The sequence below is a fragment of the Bufo bufo genome, chromosome 8 (assembly GCF_905171765.1).
Source record: "Bufo bufo chromosome 8, aBufBuf1.1, whole genome shotgun sequence".
Classification (NCBI taxonomy): domain Eukaryota; kingdom Metazoa; phylum Chordata; class Amphibia; order Anura; family Bufonidae; genus Bufo; species Bufo bufo.
Window position 1 is genome coordinate 37001722 of NC_053396.1, and position 21440 is coordinate 37023161.

The window sequence follows — 21440 nt, forward strand, 5'->3', positions numbered from 1 at the left end:
ATTCAAGTTAAAGGGTCTGCATCCGCAGCACGGACTGCACATGGCCGTTGCCAATGCATTGTGGACCGCTATTTGTGATCCGAGGCACAGGCACTGAGCCCTTACGTCCGTGGGCATGAGCCCTAAGTGACTGTACTAGCACTTACCTGCCCAGCAGAGACAAATGTAGCCTTTGATTCTGTCCTGGCATGTGGCATTATTCATGCACGGGTCGGAGGCACACTCTAGTACATCTATCTCACAGGTCTCTCCTACAAATCCAGTGTCCGTGCAGTTACAATAGAACCTGGAACACAAAACCCAAGTAAGTAACGTGTCTCCTACTACACACCATCCCCTATATTATACAGGTCAACAAAAGTCTGGAGCAGACAACCTGTTAATGGCGTCAATGCAAAGTCCTCCATTCTGACACGGTTGGCTTTGGCACTCATCAATGTCTAGCTGGCACAACTGGCCTTCATACCCTGCAGGGCATTCACAGGTGAAGAAGCCAATGTGATCCCAGCATGTGGCTCCATTCTGGCAGGGATCTGACTGACACTCATCGATCTCAGTCTCACAGTTGACACCTGCAGACACAAAGAATGATCTCATTAGTCAAGATGATCCGTTTTGTTTTTTTTTGCTTTGGACAATATGTTTTTATTAGAAGGGTTCCTTAGGTTGGTCACAGGTTGTCCCACTGATGATATCCCCAGTGATCTGCAGTAATCTGTAGAGGAACCTGGCAACAAGTGCTCAATTCTTCTGCAGCACCCCTACAGGAGAAACAGAGCATTACATGATACCCATAGAACTTTATGGGTTGTCTGTGTAATGCACACATGCGCCCTGTCCTTCAGAGAGCGCTGCTTTTTGTTGGTGCTCTCTGCAAAGAGATCTGAATGGGAGACCCCCTTGGTATTTGAAAATGGGTATATTAAGCCAATCCCTTTAACCCTTTCCTTGAAATGGGAAGCACATGTACTGATCAACTAGGTTAATGGTCTTGTACAGAAGTGGTCACCATGGAAGCCCAGCTGCTGATAGCCAGGCCTAACAAAATTCCCCAGGTTCCCATAGGTATGCGCCAGGCAATAGTGCAGATTTGCCAGCGTAAAACAGTGAAGGACCCCACAACAGATCATGACGGACACCATTATATGGTAAGTCAATAAGTTATAAATCAGCTTACAATACCTTCTATGTATATTGAATATAAAATATTTTAGCTCTAGATTATAAAAGTGATTGTTACTATCCGCAATACTGTGATTGTTCCCATGTTCTGACAGCAGGTGGCAGTATAATACCATACAACTACTTTACCTATCTTCCTGATAAGATGCAGGGGTAAGAGAAAATCCTTTTTGTAGAATCCCAGTTCCTGACTGTAAATTCTCCCCATTGGACCTATTTTTATACACGGAAATGTATGCAATTCTCAAATACACTTTTTTTTTACAATGAAAAATATGATTAGTACATAAATAAGCTGTTTAGTATTACAAAGGAGCAAATGTCCCAGGTCTATACTATCCTAGCAGGATGATTCTAGGGGCTCATTCACACCTGGAATTAGCTTTCCACTCCATAAAAAGGAAATGTAACTGAGCCATCTTAGGGTTCGGCTACATGGCGATCTTGGTCACGCGACAACTGTCATAGTGCAGTGGTGTTAGCTTAGAAAGGAATGGGGTTGCAGCACTGCTGGATTTTTTGCCATTCTGGGGTCACAGATGCGGCAAATGCGTTCTGTCTGTTGGATCCTCTACTTCACCGTCGTATCCCCATTGACTGCAATAAGGTCCGGCAGTGATCCGACCAATTTCCTGCATAAACACCGGGTTTTGACTGGACAAAAATAGTTGTATGGGGACAATGGGGATCTGTCGGTGAAGTAGATTCCGAATCCTGTGAGATCGGGCAGGCTGCTCTGTGCCGGAACAGCCTGCCGGATCTCCGACTGGAGTTAAATAAAAAATTGCGGGACACGGCTTTTCATTTGCAGTCCAAGGCATTTTATTCATGTCACATCACATAGAATTCATGATCCAGTAATTTCTCAGAAGCGTAATTGATTATAGGTATTAGATTTCGTGACTGGACGTTTCGGCCTGTCAAGGCCTTCTTCAGCGGTCTATTATCTTAATGCGGCTTCAGTGTAGCTCCAGCGCCGGACAAGTCTGACAAGTCCTTGCTGGCACGGGCAATTACGGTGTGCGGTGCTCTACTTTTAGAACATTCTCCGAACGGAGTTGTGAACAAGGCCTTATTTAAAGCATCAATTGTGATCAGTTTCCATCAGTTTGTGTCAGTTCCGTAGGAGATCAGTTATTTTTGACTGTAAAAAAAGTCCTGCATGCAAAAATAACTGATGTCTGACGAAACTAATGCAAACTAATCACAACTGGTGTTCAAAAATAACTGATGCCTGACGGAACCGACACAAACGGATCACAATAGACTGATCAGTTATTCTTCATTTTTCTGTTCTTCTGACGGATCAGAAGAACGGAAAGCTCAACGCAGATGTGAACTCAGCAGGTACTATCAGCAGACCATGGAACTAATTTACTAACTATGCTGTGCCATTCCTCTATTTTACATGCTAGAAGTTTATAATTGATTTGCCAGCAGTCTGCAAAAGACAAAAAAAAAAAAAAAAAAGGTCCACTTGGGTGTTACCAGTTAGGGGTGCGTCACTATCCACCCAGTGCTGCTGTGGCAGACTGTGCAGGGACATTCATACATTTTATCAGGAATTACAGAGAAATGACACAACATAGAGTCATACAAATGGATGTTCCAGAATTGTCATTACATGGGGAATGCAAAGACGCCAGGAGAGGGGACAGGTCCTCTTTAACATGTTACATATCATGATGCAGCAGCAATGTTAAACGGACATTTAACACATCGCATCCCTCTGAAAATATCAAGTTAAAAATGCTACATCTGTATGTAGTGATAGTATTTCAACAGTGTTATTTGGGAATTGTATGAAAGTAGATCATCTGGATATTTCAGGGTACTATCTGTCCAGTATATGGCGGTATTATGTGAACAGTGTGTTGTTTAAAGAGGACTTGTCACCTCTCCACACATGGCTCATTCTCCATGTGATAACAGTTCTGGAGCGTCTATTCTTATGATTACGTTGTGCCATTCCTCTGTTATTTCTTCTAGAATTTCTTAATGAATTATCAGCATCTTGCAGCAAAGGTACTGCTGGGTGTTACCAGTTGGGGTGTGGCCTTGCACAGTCCGACAGTAGCAGCACTGATTGGACAGAGTCAGACACACCCGCTACTGGTAACACCCAGGAGTACCTTTACTGCAGGCTGCTGGCAATTTAAACTTCTAGCAGGAATAATGCAGGAATGGCACAACATAGATGCTCCAGAATTGTTACTACAAGAGAAAAGCATGTAGTCACTAAAACAGACATGTCAGGAGAGGTGACAGGTCCTCTAAGCACTGAGGGGGTCATTTACTAACAGATATACACTACTTTTGTGGCGTATATCTATTGCAGATTGCGGTACAAAGGTTATTTGTGCCGGGTCTAAAAAAGTGGGCGCGGAGAGGGCAGGGAATGGCACGTCTCATTTATCATTTTCTACGCCTGTTTCAGGAGTAGAAAATGGTCTAAATTTAAGTCCGCAAGAAAGCAGTCTTACATTTAGATCGGCACTGGATATGCAAAGTTAGGCCTCATGCACACGACCGTTGTGTGCATCCGTGGCCGTTGTGCCGTTTTCCGTTTTTTTTTTTGCGGACCCATTGACTTTCAATGGGTCCGTGGAAAAATCGGAAAATGCACCGTTTTGCAGCCGCATCCGTGATCCGTGTTTCCTGTCTGTCAAAAAAATAGGACCTGTCCTATTTTTTTGACGGACAACGGTCAATGGGTCCGTGAAAGAACACGGATGCACACAAGATTGGCATCCGCGTCGTGATCAGTGGCCATAGGTTACTTTCATACCAACGGATCCGAAGATCCGTCTGCATAAAAGCTTTTTCAGAGATGAGTTTTCACTTTGTGAAAACTCAAATCCGACAGTATATTCTAACACAGAGGCGTTCCCATAGTGATGGGGACGCTTCTAGTTAGAATATACTACGAACTGTATACATGACTGCCCCCTGCTGCCTGGCAGCACCCGATCTCTTACAGGGGGCTGTGATCCACACAATTAACCCCTCAGGTGCTGCACCTGAGGGGTTAATTGTGCATATCATAGCCCTCTATAAGAGATCAGGGGCTGCCAGGCAGCAGGGGGCAGACCCCCCTCCCTCCCCAGTTTGAATATCATTGGTGGCCAGTGTGCGGCCTCCCCCCCCCTATTGTAATTTCATTGGTGGCCAGTGTGCGGCCTCCCCCCCCCTATTGTAATTTCATTGGTGGCCAGTGTGCGGCCTCCGTCGGCCCCCCTCCCCCCCTCTATTGTAATTTCATTGGTGGCGGGTGTGCGGCCTCCGTCGGCCCCCCTCTATTGTAATATCATTGGTGGCCAGTGTGCGGCCCCCCCCCCCCTATTGTAATTTCATTGGTGGCCAGTGTGCGGCCTCCCCCCCCCTATTGTAATTTCATTGGTGGCCAGTGTGCGGCCTCCCCCCCCCCTATTGTAATTTCATTGGTGGCCAGTGTGCGGCCTCCGTCGGCCCCCCTCCCCCCCTCTATTGTAATTTCATTGGTGGCGGGTGTGCGGCCTCCGTCGGCCCCCCTCTATTGTAATATCATTGGTGGCCAGTGTGCGGCCCCCCCCCCCCTATTGTAATTTCATTGGTGGCCAGTGTGCGGCCTCCCCCCCCCCTATTGTAATTTCATTGGTGGCCAGTGTGCGGCCTCCGTCGGCCCCCCTCCCCCCCTCTATTGTAATTTCATTGGTGGCGGGTGTGCGGCCTCAGTCGGCCCCCCTCTATTGTAATTTCGTTGGTGGCCAGTGTGCGGCCTCCCCTCCCCCCCCCCCCCCCTTCGCCCGATCATTGGTGGCAGCGGAGATTCCGATCGGAGTCCCAGTTTAATCGCTCTGGGGCTCCGATCGGTAACCATGGCAACCAGGACGCTACTGCAGGCCTGGTTGCCATGGTTACTTAGCAATATTACAATATTAGAAGCATCATACTTACCTGCTGGCTGCTGCGATGTCTGTGTCCGGCCGGGAGCTCCTCCTACTTGTAAGTGACAGGTCTGTGCGGCGCATTGCTTAATGATCTGTCACTTGGTAAATTAATTCCTGACTTTACATTGAAAGTCAATGGGGGACAGATCCGTTTGAAATTGCACCATATTGTGTCAACGTCAAACGGATCCGTCCCCATTGACTTGCATTGTAATTCAGGACGGATCAGTTTGGCTCCGCACGGCCAGGCGGACACCAAAACGACTTTTTTTTCATGTCCGTGGATCCTCCAAACATCAAGGAAGACCCACAGACGAAAAAACTGTCACGGATCACGGACCAACGGAACCCCGTTTTGCGGACCGTGAAAAAAAATACGGTCGTGTGCATGAGGCCTTATGTAGAGGCCGGCGCTTTATAACTTCGGCCGATCCGCCGCCGGTGGATCTAAAACGCCAGTCTCAATAAATGACCCCCTGAATCTTTTAGACAATATATGGGGAGGTTTACCAACTGTATATGGCACTATTATGTTGGTTCTACATGGTATTTTTACCTTATTGTAGATGAACAATTTTCATATTTTATCTATAACCTAATTTGAACTATTGCCTTTTTGCTTGTCCCAAAAAAAGATGGGTCTGACACCAGACCCAGAATATTGGGCTCACACGGCTGTCCCGAACTTCGCTCAGCTTCTTCAGCATTGAAGACACTTCGTTACTACTTGTGATCTCTATATACAGTACCAGTAAACCCTCTGTCTTGACAGGAGCAGCTTCTGCGACCATTTTCATTACGCCTGCTGTGAATGACTTAACTGACCAGTTAATTTTATTTGCTCTGTGACCTGACCAAGAGGAAACCACACAATAGAGTAAAGGCATCCAAGACTAAAAGAGGTCAGGGGGCGGTAATCTCCAGCAGATGCTGCGCTCCCAGGATGATGAGAGTGGCAGGGCTTATAAACCTGGGTTAATTGGTGGTTGCTGCTGCTGGACCATTAAGTCTGTGCTAAAGCCTCATTCACGCGTCTGTGTCCGCAGTAATGCATCCGCAAAGCTGTCCGTGAAGGATCCGTGTTGGGTCCGTGAGTCCGTTTTTTGCTGTCCGTGTTTCACTGACACTGAACAGCTGATTTTTTTTTTTCAAAGCATCTCTTGCCATCTGTGTTGCAGCTGTGGTTTTCACAGACCCATAGATTATAATGGACGTGATGAACGGGGAGCACTCAGGAATTTTGTCTGGGGGGGGGTCTGAAGGCAAAAAATGTGGCACGTGTAGCGCAATGTGCCAATTCTTTTGCCCGCCCATTTTTCAAAGCCCCCATTAATATTTAAAAATGAAGCCCAATTGGACGAGACTAATTAGTAGTGTGCGTAGTGTGTTGCGCTGATTCTTTTGCCTTTGCCATTTCTAAAAGCTCTGTAGGAGTGGGAAAATGCAGCGCTCTGCGCATTTTTTAGCCCCGCCCATTATTAAAAGCCCCTCCTACATATAATAGGCCACTCCCAACAAACTCTGTACAGCTGAAATTCTATAGTTGCGGCCTGTCTACACATCATACGGAGAGGGGGGGTCTGTCCTGGCTGCACTGCCTGCTTATACAACAAGCTACAGCCAGGGAGCTCCTCCGCTCTCCTTCCTCCCCAGATCCTGCTCAAGCCCTGTGGTTTCCCCCACCATCTGTCATCCGCCCGTGGCCTGCTGCCCCCTTGACCGTCCTCACCCAGCTCTGAATCCTCCTTCTGCAAATGGCAGGGGGGAGCCGGAGCATCTCCTCTCCTACATAGCGCCCCCTACCTCTTACATCCAGTGATGTCACCTTTGTTGTAGACATTCTCTTTCCTCATCTTCTCCATTCAGACCAGACCGCCATGATGATTTTTCAGCCATCTCCCGTCTCTGCAGAGATTAACAAACAGACATTAGTTTCCCACATTTCCATCATCTTCTGAACACCCTTTCCTGCCACCCCCAATACTATACTGCAGAGAAAGTCCCCCTGGAAATACTACTACCACACAGATAGTGCCCCCTTCAACAATTATTGGCACACAGTGCTCTAAAAAATAACTGCGCCCAAACACTAATAGTATAAAGATAATGTCCCCCAAAAATTATTGTACTAAACTAATACTGTGCCAGCGTGCCCCCCAAAGTAACAGTGCTCCCCAAAATGCCACCAATAGAAATAATTCTCTGCCAGGGCACACTTAGTAGTAATAATGCCCCTACAGTGCCCATAGTAGTAATCATGTTCCTCATAGCCCCCCAGTAGTAGTAAAGCGCCCCATAATACCCCCTAGTAGTAATAATTCTCCTTATAATATGACAGTACATGAAATACCCCCGCTTAGTGCCCGCAGTTGAGCTAATGTCCCCATAATGTATGCCAGTATAAAATACCCCTATATAGTGCCCCAGTAAATGCCCTTCTAGTGCTCCTCTCCCCCTTCCCCAGTGTCCCCCATAATATGCCAGTAAAAAAATTCCCCTTCTTAGTGCCCCCAGCAGATGCCCCTATAGTGCGCTTCTCCTCCATAATGTGCCAGTAAAAAATGCTCCTTCTTAGTGCCACCATATGCCCCAATAGTGCTCCACTCCCCCATAGTGCCCCCAAATAATGCCCCATAGTGCCGCTCTCCCCTATAGTGCCTCCCATAATGTGCCAGTAAAAAAATACCCCCTTAGTGCCACCAGATGCCATAGTGCTACCCATAAAGTGCCAATAAGAAAAAAGGCCCCTTTAGAGCCCCCACTTCCCCATAGTGCCCCCAAATAATGCCACTATAGTGCCACCAGGTGCCCCATAGTGCCGCTCTCCCCTATAGTGCCCCCCATAATGTGCCAATAAAAAAAAAGCCCCTTTAGAGCCCCCATAGTGCTCCTCTCCCCCATGGTGCCCCCCCATAATATGCCAGTAATAAATGCCCCATAGTGCCCCCCCCAAAATGGGCAAGAAATAAATGCCCCCAGAGTGCCACCCCCAAAAAAATTGAAATGCCAGATGCCCCCATGGTGCCAGCCCCGCCCCCCCCAAAAAAAAAAACAACCCCACTAATACTTACCTTCATCAGCAGTGATGCGATGCAGGCCTCTTTCGGCCTGTGACCCTGCTATGTGCTGCTCGGCTCAGGCGGTGCGATGATAATGACGTCATTGCGCCGCCCGAGCCGGCCTCTGATAGGCCGCTGGACCCCCCTGTAGGTGCACCACTGGTGATGGATCCGTGAACACAGACAAAATAGAGAATGCATCCGCGCTGAAAACACGGACCGTGCTAAAACACTGATGTCAATACACACATTAAAATGAATGGGGAAGTGCGCTGTCTGTGGAGAAAACATACCGTGGAACACTGACGTGTGAATGAGGCTTTAGGTTCAATACATTTTCCTCTCTCGTAGCGCCCCTGCTGTTTATCCTTCTCCTGCATGCCACGATTATGGTAGCCACTTCCTTAACCCCCAAAAAATCAGGATATCATAGGCCACACCCCAATCCCTATAAGTCCCGGCCCCAACTCCACCAAGCCACGCTCCGTCTCCCAGTAACAGTGCACGGCAGGAAAAAAAAAAAGGAGAAGAAGACCTTAATGTGAACTGCGCGGGCCTGAAGTGCTTCTATCACCCTTAGGCTACAAGCACACAAACGTATTTTGTTTCCATGTCCGTTCCGTTTTTTTTGCGGATAGGATGCGGATTCATTCATTTCAATGGGTCCGCATCAGTATGTCCGTTCCGTAGCCCTGCAAAAAAAAAAATAGAACATGTCCTATTCTTGTCCGTTTCAGGCATTGTTACAATGAATCCACAAAAAAAAACAACGGATGGCATATGAATGCCATCAGTTTTTTCTTGTGGATCCACAATTTGCCAAAGAAAAGGAGGGCACCCAATCGTCCGTCTGGGCCTTGTGCCGGTTGGAGAATATAGAGCCAGCAAATCGGACTGTCTGACCACCCTACCCGTCATAGTGATCTCACAATGATGCAGGTGAAGCGTCCCGACACCTTTCATTCATTCCCTAATTTCACAGAAGTATATAGCTCTCTCTCTCTAGACAGCGGAGAAGGAAATCGTGAGGGCATGACATACCATATGTATCTCTGGGGCTAGATACGAGGGACTATTATGTATGCAGGGGAGGAAGGGGTTAACAAGAGCTCATTGAAATGCTTTCTGGGAGATGCAGGTGCTTGATGAGCTGCCGTTCACCCATAGAAAGGAAAGAAAGTCCTTTAGATAAGTGAGTAAGGCCTCTTTCAGGCTACTTTCATACCTGCGTTTAGGTGCGGATCCGTCTGGTATCTGCACAGACGGATCCGCACCTATAATGCAAACGCTTAGATCCGTTCAGAACGGATCCGTTTGCATTACCATGAACAAAAAAACTGATCCGTTTGCATTACCATGAACAAAACAAAAAAAAATGATAATGCAAACGGATCCGTTTTGACTTTACATTGAAAGTCAATGGGGGACGGATCCGTTTGAAAATTGAGCCATACTGTGTCAACTTCAAACGGATCCGTCCCCATTGACTTACATTGTAAGTCTGTACGGATCCGTTTGCCTCCGCACGGCCAGGCGGACACCCGAACGCTGCATACTGAGTCATACTGATGCATTCTGAGCGGATCCGCATCCACTCAGAATGCATTAGGGCTGGACGGATCCGTTAGGGGCCGCTTGTGAGACCCTTCAAACGGAGCTCACAAGCGGAGCCCCGAACGCTAGTGTGAAAGTAGCCTCACATGGGCGTCCCGGATTTGCTCCGGATGCGTTGCGTGTGCGCACGCAATTTCAGTCAGTTTTGACTGCGATTGCGTTGTGTTGTTCAGTTTTTATCGCGCGGGTGCAATGCGTTGTGCACGCGCGTGATAAAAAACTGAATGTGGTACCCAGACCCGAACCCGGACTTCTTCACTGAAGTTCAGGTTTGGGTTAGGTGTTCTGTATATTTTATTATTTTCCCTTATAAAATGGTCATAACGGAAAATAATAGCATTCTTAATACAAAATGCTTAGTAAAATGTCGATTGAGGCGTTAAAATTTTTTACAAAATAACTCACCTCATCCTCTTGTTCGCGCAGCCAGCATAGTCTTCTTTCAGGACCTGCAATAGGACCTTTGATGACATAATCGCACTCACTACATGGTGAGCACGGTGATGTCCGCGCAGGTCCTGCTGAATAAGGATAGAAGATCCTTCTATCTTCATTCAGCAGGACCTGCGCTGACGTCAGCGCGCTCGCCACATGGTGAAAACGATTACGTCTTCAAAACTGAACAACACAACACAATCAAAACTGAATGAAATTGCGTGCGCACTTGCGCGGGTCTCCCGCAATGCACACGCCACGCATCTGGAGCAAATCCGGGACGCCCGTGTGAAAGAGGCCTAAGAGTTTAACATTTTGGATAAAATGGATAACCCCTTGAAGGAAATCCTCCAAACTTCCTAACAAGACACTTTTACAAAAGCCAAGCTGCCCTTGTAGCTTTCATGTAAATCAGGGTGCTTTCACACGACCGTATGTATTTTGAGGTCCGCAAAACGTGGATCTGCAAAAATTTCAGATGACATATGTCCGTGTTGCATCCTTTTTTGCAGACCCATTGTAACAATACCCAATAGGACATGTTCTATCTTTTTTGTGGGGCTGCAGGATGGATATACAGACAGGGTTCCAGCTGTAGGACCCCGACCGATCTGATAGTTATCCCCTATTCATAGAATAAGGGATAACTTACTAGGCCTGAAGCCTATCAGAGGCCGGTGCAGGCAACGCGATGACGTCATCATGTTGTGCCACCTCAGCCGGGCAGCGTACAGAAGAGACCTGTATCACATTGCTGCCGGAAGCATGGAGGTAAGTATTATTATTAATACATGCAGTTTCATTGCCGCATGCGACGTGCAAAATGTCACAAGGGGGACTATCACCCAAGGGCCCACATGAACCTGAAGCTGGCCCCGGCAGTAGAAAGTAAAGTGTTATTGCCACTAATGTTACCTTATACAAAAGGTCACATGAAATAGTATGACTGAATGCAGTTTCATATTGCACCTCATCTGATATCTCTAGTGTGATCCTATCTCTCAGAGATCATATTATCATGAAGTTTAGGCCTCATGAACACGACCCACTCATTTCAATGGGGCCGCAAAGAATGCAGACAGTACACTGTGTGCGGCCGCAAGTCTGTCCTGAATAGGCATTGTGACAATGGGGCCTGCGGAAATTGCAGGATGCTCATGACCGGTATACATATTTTGCCGATCCTAGCCGCGACAGCTGTCACATGACCTGTGTAGCCATGGGGCTTTTTGGCACATTTTATCAAGCTCCCCTGTTTTTGGGCATAAAATGAGACAGGTGTATTTCATTCTGCTGTCTTTCTGATCAGTACTATTTGCTAAAAGTCGCACAGCTGTTGATGAATTAGACTAGGCGTATTGTTATTACTCCGACCTCTGCTGGTTCTTTTTCAGTCAGACAGGTTCATATTCACTTAGACTGGTCTAATATATTTGCATGTGAAAAAAGTTGCATCTGTGCAGAGAAAAGTCACATGTCTCCAGGAAAGTGCAACTTATTTGCATTAAAAGTACTACTAAAAAAAACCTGTAAAAATAAAAATAAGCCAGCTCTGGAGTGCAGTAAAAATTAGAGTTTTTGGACCTAATTCACTCATAAATAAGGCGCACCTACATCAGTAGATCAACAAAAAGTGGCAAAAATTTGAGAACTCCGGAATCAGTCTAAAACTTTAAAGGGTTTCTGTCACCCCGCAAAACTCTTTTTTTTTTTTTTGGATAGTTAGATTCCTCATAGTGCGATATAGGAGAATATAATAGTCTTACTTACTTTCATGCGGCCGATACTTTATAAAACGAACTTTTATAATATGTAAATGGGGCTCTACCAGCAAGTAGGGCGTCTACTTGCTGGTAGCTGCTGCAGAAATCCGCCCCCTCGCCGTGTTGATTGACAGGGCCAGCCGTGATCTCATCCTCCGGCCGGCCCTGTCAGTAATTCAAAAATCGCGCGCCTCGCGTCATTCGGCGCAGGCGCTCTGAGATGAGGAGGCTCGTCTCCTCAGTGCGCCTGCGCCGATGACATCACCGAAAGAGAAGACGTCATCGGCGCAGGCGCACTGAGGATACGAGACTCCTCATCTCAGAGCGCCTGCGCCGAATGACGCGAGGCGCGCGATTTTTGAATTACTGACAGGGCCGGCCGGAGGAGGAGATCACGGCTGGCCCTGTCAATCAACACGGCGAGGGGGCGGATTTCTGCAGCAGCTACCAGCAAGTAGACGCCCTACTTGCTGGTAGAGCCCTCATTTACATATTATAAAAGTTCATTTTATAAAGAATCGGCCGCATGAAAGTAAGTAAGAGCATTATATTCTCCTATATCGCGCTATAAGGAATCTAACTATCCAAAAAAAAAAAAATGAGTTTTGTGGGGTGACAGAAACCCTTTAAAATAGTCAAATGAGGTTCAAAATCCTCCAAAACAGGTGCAATTTGAGTAGTAAATGAGAGTAATAAAATTAGACTGTCTAAGGGCTCATGAACACGACAGTATTTTGCGTTCAGTATAATGGCCGTTTTTTTCAGTATGCGGTACATATACTGAACCATTCATTTAAATGGTTCAGCAAAAAAAACTGAAGTGTCTCTGTGTGCATTCAGTTTCAGTATTTCCGTACCGTGAAAAGATAGAACATGTCCTATTCTTGTCCGCAAATCACGGTGCTTGCCTCCATTCAAGTCAATGGGTCCGCAAAAAAAAAAAAGGAACACATACGGAAATGCATCCGTATGTCTTCCGTATCCGTTCCGTTTTTGCTGAACCATCTATTGAAAATGTTATGCCCAGCCCAATTTTTTCTATGTAATTACTGTATACGGCACACGGAAAAACGGAACGGAAAAACGGAAACACAACGGAAACAAAAAAACATAAAAAACGGACCGCAAAACACTGAAAAAGCCATACTGTCGTGTGCATGAGCCCTAAGGCTCCATTCACACGTCCACAAATGTGTGCTGTCCGCATCCGCATTTGCGGAGCGCGGCCCCGATCTTCGGGTCCGCAGCTTCGCAAAAGAGAGAACATGTCCTATTCTTGTCCGCAGCTTGCGGACAAGAATAGGTATTTCTATAGGGGTGCCGGGCGGGTGTGTTGCGGATCCGCAATTTGCGGGTCCGCAACACACCACGGACATGTGAATGGAGCCTTAGGCTGCAAAAACAACGGATGACGTCCGTATGGCATCTGTTTTTTTTGCTGATCCATTGTAATTATGCCTACCCTTGTCCGGACAAGGACAAGAATAGGACATGCTCTATTTTTTTTGCGGGGCTACGGAACTGACATACGGATGCGGATAGTACACGGTGTGCTGTCAGCATTTTTTGCCGACCCATTGAAATAAATGGGTCCGCATCCTATTCACAAAAATGCAACGGACACGGAAACAAAATACGTTCGTGTGCATGTAGCCTAAAACAGCATTTTTTCAACTGAAAGACAGGCTCAGACACAGGGGTACAGGCGAAAACTGAAACGGCGAACCCCCCCCCCCCTCCCCCAATTTCTTAACCTAACCCTTTTGACACAATGAAAGCGCTCATTCCCCATGGCCCTTCTGCTGCCTCCCTCTTACCCTACCTGGTGCTGCCTGAGGCGATCGCCTCACCTCGCCTCATTGGTGGTGCACCCCTGCACAGACACTTTAGTAAATGTGCCCCAGTGTGCTTCAGCACCTGGTGTTTTTTTTAAAGGTTTTTTTGTATCCCTATCCTTTTCTTTTTTTCCTGGGAAATATGAACCCCTTGTAATGTCAATTCCTCTTTACAGCTGTATAGGAAAAAAGCATTAGTAAGAAAAACGCCATGCAAAAACACCATGTAAATTTTGGCGCATCTTAGGCCCTGCCCTTTGTCAAGCGTGTTGGGAAAAAAAGTGCAGATACCCTAGATGTGCCACTTTTAGACACATTGGTCACTCTGGCCCATAAGGCTACATGCACATGAACGTTGTTTATTTCCTTGTCCGTTCCATTTTTTTTGCGGATTCTTTTCAATGGGTCCGCAAAAATATGCTGTCCGCATCAAAAATATGCTGTCCGCATCAGTATGTCCGTAGCCGCGCAAAAAAATACATGTCCTATTCTTGTCCGTTTTAGGCATTGTTACAATGGATCCGCAAAAAAATAAAAACGGATGGCATACGGATGTCATCAATTTTTTTTGTGGACCGCAAAACGCATACGGTCATGTGCATGTAGCCTAAGGGCTCATGCACACGACCATTGGTGTCTCGTGCCCGTATTGCGGACCGCATTTGCAGATCCGCAATACACGGGAACCGTTCAGTTGTTATTCCGCATCACAGAACGGTGCGGAACGGAAGCACGAAACGGAACACTATGGAAGCACTACGGAGGGATCGCAGACCCATTCACTTGATCTGCGATCCCCATGCGCCTGCCCCATTGAAGGTGCCCGTGCATTGCGGACCGCAATTTGCGGTCCACAGCACGGGCACGGGACACCAACGGTCGTGTGCATGAGCCCTAAATCTGTATGGTACAGGCAATAGTATTGCTCATACAGAGTGGGAAAACTGGGAATGTAAAATGGCCCTGAAAAAAAACTAAAAGTGACCCGACCCCCCTTTCCCCAAAATAAAAATAAAAACAAAAAAAATAAAAAAAATACCATATCTTCCCCATATGGCGAAACGGAAAAAACTTTAAAAGTGATCAAAAAGTCATACACACCCCAGAATGGTATCAATGAAAAGTACAGATTTCCCCGCAAAAGATGAGCCCCCACACAGCTCCATACACGTAATTACAAAAAAGTTATAGGGGTCAGAATATGGTGACGAAAAAACAGATTTTTTCCAACTTTTTTTAATTATTTTATCACTATCAAAACACAAGAAAAACTATACATAGGCATCACCAGATTCATACTGATCTGTAAAATGAAAATAAGGCCTCATGCACACGACCGTTGTTTTGGTCCGCATCCGAGCCGCAGTTTTTGCAGCTTGGATGTGGATCCATTCACTTCAATGGGGCCGCAAAAGATGCGTACAGCACTCTGTGTGCTGTCCGCATCCACTGCTCCGTTCTGTGGTCTGCAAAAAAAATATAACCTGTCCTATTCTTGTCCGTTTTTCAGAACGCACACGGACGCCATCCGTGTTTTGCGGATCCGCAATTTGCAGACTGCAAAAACACACAACGGTCGTGTGCATGTAGCCTTACTGGTCAGTTTTATCGCACATCGAACGTCGTAAATAAAAAACCTGTAAAACTGTGGCGGAATAGCATTTTTTCCCCCCAATTTCACCCCATTTGGAATTTTTACACTTCCCACTATATCATATGCAATATTAAATGGCGGAATTGGAAAGTACAACTTGTCCCGCAAAAAACAAGCCCTCATACGGCTATGTGAATGGAAAAATAAAAAAGTCAGGGAGTGCAAAACGAAAACTAACAAAACTAAAATCACCCCCTTTCCAATAAAAATATCTAAACAGTAAAAAATATTAGGTATCGTCACGTCGAAAAAAAGTCTGAGCTATTCAAATATTAAAAAATATCTCCTACGCAGAGAACACTGTAACGGAAAAAATAAAAAACACACAATTTGCTATTTTCTTTGTCTTCTTGTCCCTACAAAAAATAGGATAGGACTGTTCTATTACGGGCCAGACGTTCCAAAAAATGTGGAATGCACGTGGCTTTTTTGGTGTTTTTATTTTTCTTTCATGTGGTATTAAATGGTATCAAGTATCGCAATACTGGCTGTATACCCCAGGAGACATGGCACCGGACAACAGTGGCTGTGCTACACAGAAAGGCCAGGACTGAGATAATATGGCTGTAGTGTGGAGTGACGCTCTTTAGTAAATGACCCCCAATGCTTTATTTGACTGAAAGGCATGTTTATGTTGACAATGTGCCCTTATGATGGGCACACTCTGAACAACTCATTTATCAGGGTTTTCCGCAAACATGTCCCATTTTCTTTGGTAGCGCTGAAGATGGCTGCTATCTCCAGCACTCCCATAGAGAATGAATGGAGTAGAAGTAGGGTGGCCACTGGCTTCACCCAAGAAAGCCGGACCTCACCGGCCACGCCTACCTTGATGAAGCCACGCCCTGCATCAGTGAAGCCACGCCCCCACAGCAGCCCACCAAAAAAAAAAACGGAGGGAGGAGAGGAAAGAAGGGTGGTGAGCTGGGGGCAGCCGGGGTGCTTCTCTCCCTCTCAATCAGGGGAGCCATGTCTGCGGCTCTAGTGACTGACCGGGGGTGAGAAAAGTCTCAGTCAGTTGCTGCAGCTCACACTCAGACAGCGCAGTGCTGCTGTCTGAGCGGGAGCTACTGAAAGGGTGGACATCCCAGTGTCCGTCCAGGCTCTGGACAGGGAGCCTGAAAACCGGACTGTCCGGCCTAAAACCGGACGTCTGGCCACCCTAAGTAGCAGGGTGCATGCCCGACCGGTCGCTACATCAGGTCGGGGGGGGGGGGGGGGGGGGGTTATCCTAAATGGGTATTTATCACGATATATATCGTTATCGCAATAAATTTCTTAATATCGTTATCGTGGGAAGATTTTTGATATCACCCAACACTAGGTGTAACTACAGTCTCTGTGGAATTGGTTTAACTTTGTACAGTCTCTTAGGGGCCGCACTTACTGTTCCTGCTAGTGGGCGAGGGACCCTTCTGGTGCTCGATCTCTCTCTCTCTTTCCAAGGCTGGCCTTTCTCTGTGCTTCTCTGTGGGGAGAATCTGACCAGACCCTTCTGAGGCCTTACTTGTCTGAACATGTGCTCCACACTCTGCTCCCTTGCACTGGTTCATGTTGCACTCTTCCCACCGTGCCACACAATGCTCTGCCTGCCGCAGCCTCTCTGTACCTGTCTGGGCTGCACTTCTTAACTTGGGTGGCCACAACACACCACCCCTGAGCTCTGCTAACGGACCCTGCTTTGGATCTCCTGCACTGCACTCCTCTCCTTTTCCAGGATCTGGGTGAACTGCTCTTCCTGTGTACCAGTCTTTGTCTTCCCCTGTTATCTCTAGCTGGGAACTGACTCCCTCTGCTGGTCAGGAATGATGGCAGCAAGTCTCTATGTTCTAGCACTTCAACAGCTCCTCCTGACACTACAGATATACAAGTATACATGTATGTAGATATGTAAGTATACACGCAGGGGCCCAGAGAGTGAGGGGGCCCTTCCCCGTGATAGTTGATGTGTTTATTTTATTATTTTTTCCCTCCCTTCCTCTGCCAGGGTAATATGGTCACCTTGGGGTGGAGGAAGGGGGGAGTTGGGGGGAGGGCTGATTAGGTCTTACTGTGAATCTGCTGCCCGTTCTGCCTATACTCCATAGCTGAAGGACCTGCGATGACCTCATAGTCATGTGATCCTTTCAACACTGGAAGTATTGGTAGGACCTGTGATGGTCACCATCATGTGACCAGTGCAGAAAGAGGCAGCGCTCAACAGTGGAGACCTGTGATGCTATGGAATGAATGTAAGTGTCAGAAATGGTGGGAGATGTGGTTCTTCCCATTATACCTCCTCCCTGTTTAGTGGGAGGGAAATATGTTATTTTACTGGCACAGTATGTTAGAGGGGCTGAAGGGAGGGGAGGGGTGTCAGTTACATAGGACTGTATGTTATAGAAGATTACAGGGAGAGGACTATTGTTATTTACATGGGACTGAATTTATTTTTTTCTGTGGGGCCCAGTCCGTTCTAGCTACGCCCCTGCTCAGGATGGCAATACTTTTAAATTCAGAAGTCAGGAGGGCAACTGTAGCCGCCATAGGTGCTTCATGCTCCCAGCTCTGGAAGTGACAGATCCTTACTTGCTTTGCTGGCTGCCATGAGGAGGGCTCAGGCGGCCCATGGGCAGTGGCCTAGCTGTTGGTAAAATTGTGTTATACAATACACTAGAAGCTCCAAAAGGTATATGGGCTTCACCAGTACTCCAATATCAATCAGCAAAAGGGCCCCCTGAGGGGGGAGTATCATTAACTAAAATATAACTTTTAATTCAATGTGCAGCTAAAACACACCACTAAGATGCATCATCATAAAAACAGATGGGGTCCAAACCTGGTACCCCAGTACTGGTAGAAAAGTAATTAAACCTGCTCCACCTGGTGAAAGGTGCGAGCAGTCTTACCAGACCAAAAGAGCTACTGGGATCAGTGAGAATTTCCTGGAGGATCTGTCCAAGGATATCAGAAGTAGGCCGGGTACGAGGTCACTCGATGGGGGTGGCGTCTGTAAAGGCGATGCAGAACTGTGCCCTATATAACCCTATGAAAGGGGAAGGGGGCTAGTTTCATTCTGCCTATCTACACAGAGCACCTGCCCCGATAGGGGCGACCCCGTCCGAATACCTGTCCCTATCCCGGACCTGATCCCTAGTGTTAGAAAATAATAAATGTGGCCAGTTAATAATTCCTTATGACCTCCCGACGTGGCATGTTTCTGTCTGTGTCGACTCTTCAGGGGGAAAAACGGTACAAAAAGGAAAAGGACAAAAAAACGCAGGTGTAAATCCTGCAGCAATAACTGGTTCAAGTAAAAAGACTTGTATTTGTTACCCCTGGTGCTGGGATGCAAATCTGCAGAGGAGTTGATAATCCAATGCTGGTCGGTATAAGAGGATATGATAGTCCTCTACATGGTAGATCCCCTATGGTTGGGGGACTAAATAACATGACAATCTACCAGCCGCGATAATACACTTATCTGTGGGGTTTAAATAGTACCTGTGCGCGCCTCTCCTAGAGGGAACGACCCCCTACCTTTGGCACTGGCGTCTGACGCGGGCTCCGCGCACGACGTCAGACACAAGCGCCGTGGTCACGTGGAACGGGCGGCCAATCACCGAATACGGATAGGCGGCACAGATGGTTGCCTGGAAATAAGTTAATAGGAAACCACGCTTAGGTCTAGCGTGTCCATAGTAAAGCTGTGAATTCAAATCACAGCATAATTACCATGGCATTTCTTGCAGGACCGCCAGAAACAGGACTTCCAAAAGAGAGGTCTAAAACAATTACATGACGCACCATATGAATTGGGTGCAAAGGACCTAAATGATCGACCCCTAATCTTATACTGTTATAATCCCCCATTTTATGCCCAATGAGAGAGTTGCAATGGCAGATGTATATTCAAATAAAACAACCATTAGTCAAGTCTCTCGTTCAGACCCAGAGGGGCAGATGTTTTTAGATAGAATATCCAGAGCGATTCGCGCTGGAGAAGATTCCTATCCCAGTCCCCTCCTCTGGATGGAGGTTTAACCAAATCAATGCCCAAAAACACCAGTTGGGCTCTGCCATTATGTGCTGTGTGTACATGTTTTGCCACCGGGGTATCTCTTGTGTGAAATGTCCCCCAGGTGTTCACCTACCCTCCTTCTGAACTCACGTATAGTTTTGACAATATACTCCATCCCACATTCACAATGGATGCGGTAAATCACTCCCCTTGATTTGCAATTGATGAACTGCGAGATGGAGTAATGTCTACCCGTGACTGAGCTAGTGAAGGATTTAGTTGTCTGTATGTGTTTTACACGCCACACAATTGCCGCATTTATGGCACCCCACAATGTTGGACCGCAACCAAGTGGGGGGGCATCACATTAGAGGAGAAGTGGCTGTGAACCAGCTTGTCACGTAAATTGCGGCCCCGTCTGTATGTGATCTGAGGGTATTCACCCAATACTTCATCTAAATCAGGGTCCATTTTCAGGACCTCCCAATGACGTTGGACAATTTGCTTCACCTGTTTGGATCCCCTATCAAAGTTAGTAATGATACGTAACACCTTGGCGTCTGGGTTACAGGATTAGTTAGGGGTGAGAAGAGAAGGTCTTTGTTGGGACAAAGCTGCCTTGTATGCGGACCTGATGACGTGGTCGGGGTATCCCCTTTGTTGAAACTGCGTCCTCAGGTCAGCTGCCTGGGTGATAAATTCCTGTTTGAATTTGACACTATATGGCTCAATTTTCAAACGGATCCGTCCCCCATTGACTTTCAATGTAAAGTCTGGACGGATCCGTCTGAAGCTACTTTCGCACTTAGAATTTTTTCTACAATATAATGCAGATGGATCCGTTCTGAACGGATCCCAAGTCTGCATTATAGGAGCGGATCCGTCTGGGCAGACCCCAGACGGATCCGCTCTGAACGGTAGTGTGAAAGTAGCCTTATTAGGTTTCGTGGTTGTCAGTATCGCGCCCACAGCCAATTTATCCTCCGTATCCTTGAGTTTACCCTGACCAGAAATTTCTTCTCCTTTGACAACAAAATTTACCACCAGCTCAGGGGTACCGCGATGGGGAGCCCCTGTGCCCCATCGTATGCAAATTTATTCCTGGGCTAGTTGGAGGAGACTCTAGTATTCAGGGATGAGAAATCGGAGGATATATCAAAAATTGGCTTGTATATATTGATGATATCTTTATTTTATGGAATGGCAACAAATCACAGATTGAGTCCTTTGTGTCGCATCTCAATCGGAATGATATTGGGATGCGTTTCACCTGCGAGTCACACTTTGCTAGTTTGCCATTCCTGGATATCAAGATCACTAAAAATATCAAGGGTGAATTAGACACATTCATAGGAAACCAAATTCCACAAATTCCCTCCTGAGGTGGCAGAGTAGTTATCCTCTCCAACTCAAGTGGGGGATTCCGAGGGGACAGTACCTTCGATTGAGGCGGAACTGTTCAAACAAACAGGAATTTATCACCCAGGCAGCTGAGGACGCAGTTTCAACAAAGGGGATACCCCGACCACGTCCTCAGGTCCGCATACAAGGCAGCTTTGTCCCAACAAAGACCTTCTCTTCTCACCCCTAACCAATCCTGTAACCCAGACGCCAAGGTGTTACGTATCATTACTAACTTTGATAGGGGATCCAAACAGGTGAAGCAAATTGTCCAACGTCATTGGGAGGTCCTGAAAATGGACCCTGATTTAGATGAAGTATTGGGTGAATACCCTCAGATCACATACAGACGGGGCCGCAATTTACGTGACAAGCTGGTTCACAGCCACTTCTCCTCTAACGTGATGCACCCCACTTGGTTGCGGTCCAACATTGTGGGGTGCCATAAATGCGGCAATTGTGTGGCGTGTAAAACACATACAGACAACTAAATCCTTCACTAGCTCAGTCACGGGTAGACATTACTCCATCTCGCAGTTCATCAATTGCAAATCAAGGGGAGTGATTT

General features: G+C 46.8%; 1 protein-coding gene across 1 annotated transcript in view; it reads right to left on the reverse strand.

Annotated features, from left to right (window-relative positions):
• CRB2 (crumbs cell polarity complex component 2) overlaps window positions 1-21440 on the reverse strand; it is a 118949-nt gene that overhangs the window by 55059 nt on the left and 42450 nt on the right. The window contains exons 3-4 of the mRNA XM_040406280.1: window positions 377-572; window positions 147-286 (exon numbers count right to left, since the gene is read on the reverse strand). Of these exons, the coding sequence (XP_040262214.1) occupies window positions 147-286; window positions 377-572 (336 nt within the window). The remainder of the gene's footprint in view (window positions 1-146; window positions 287-376; window positions 573-21440) is intronic.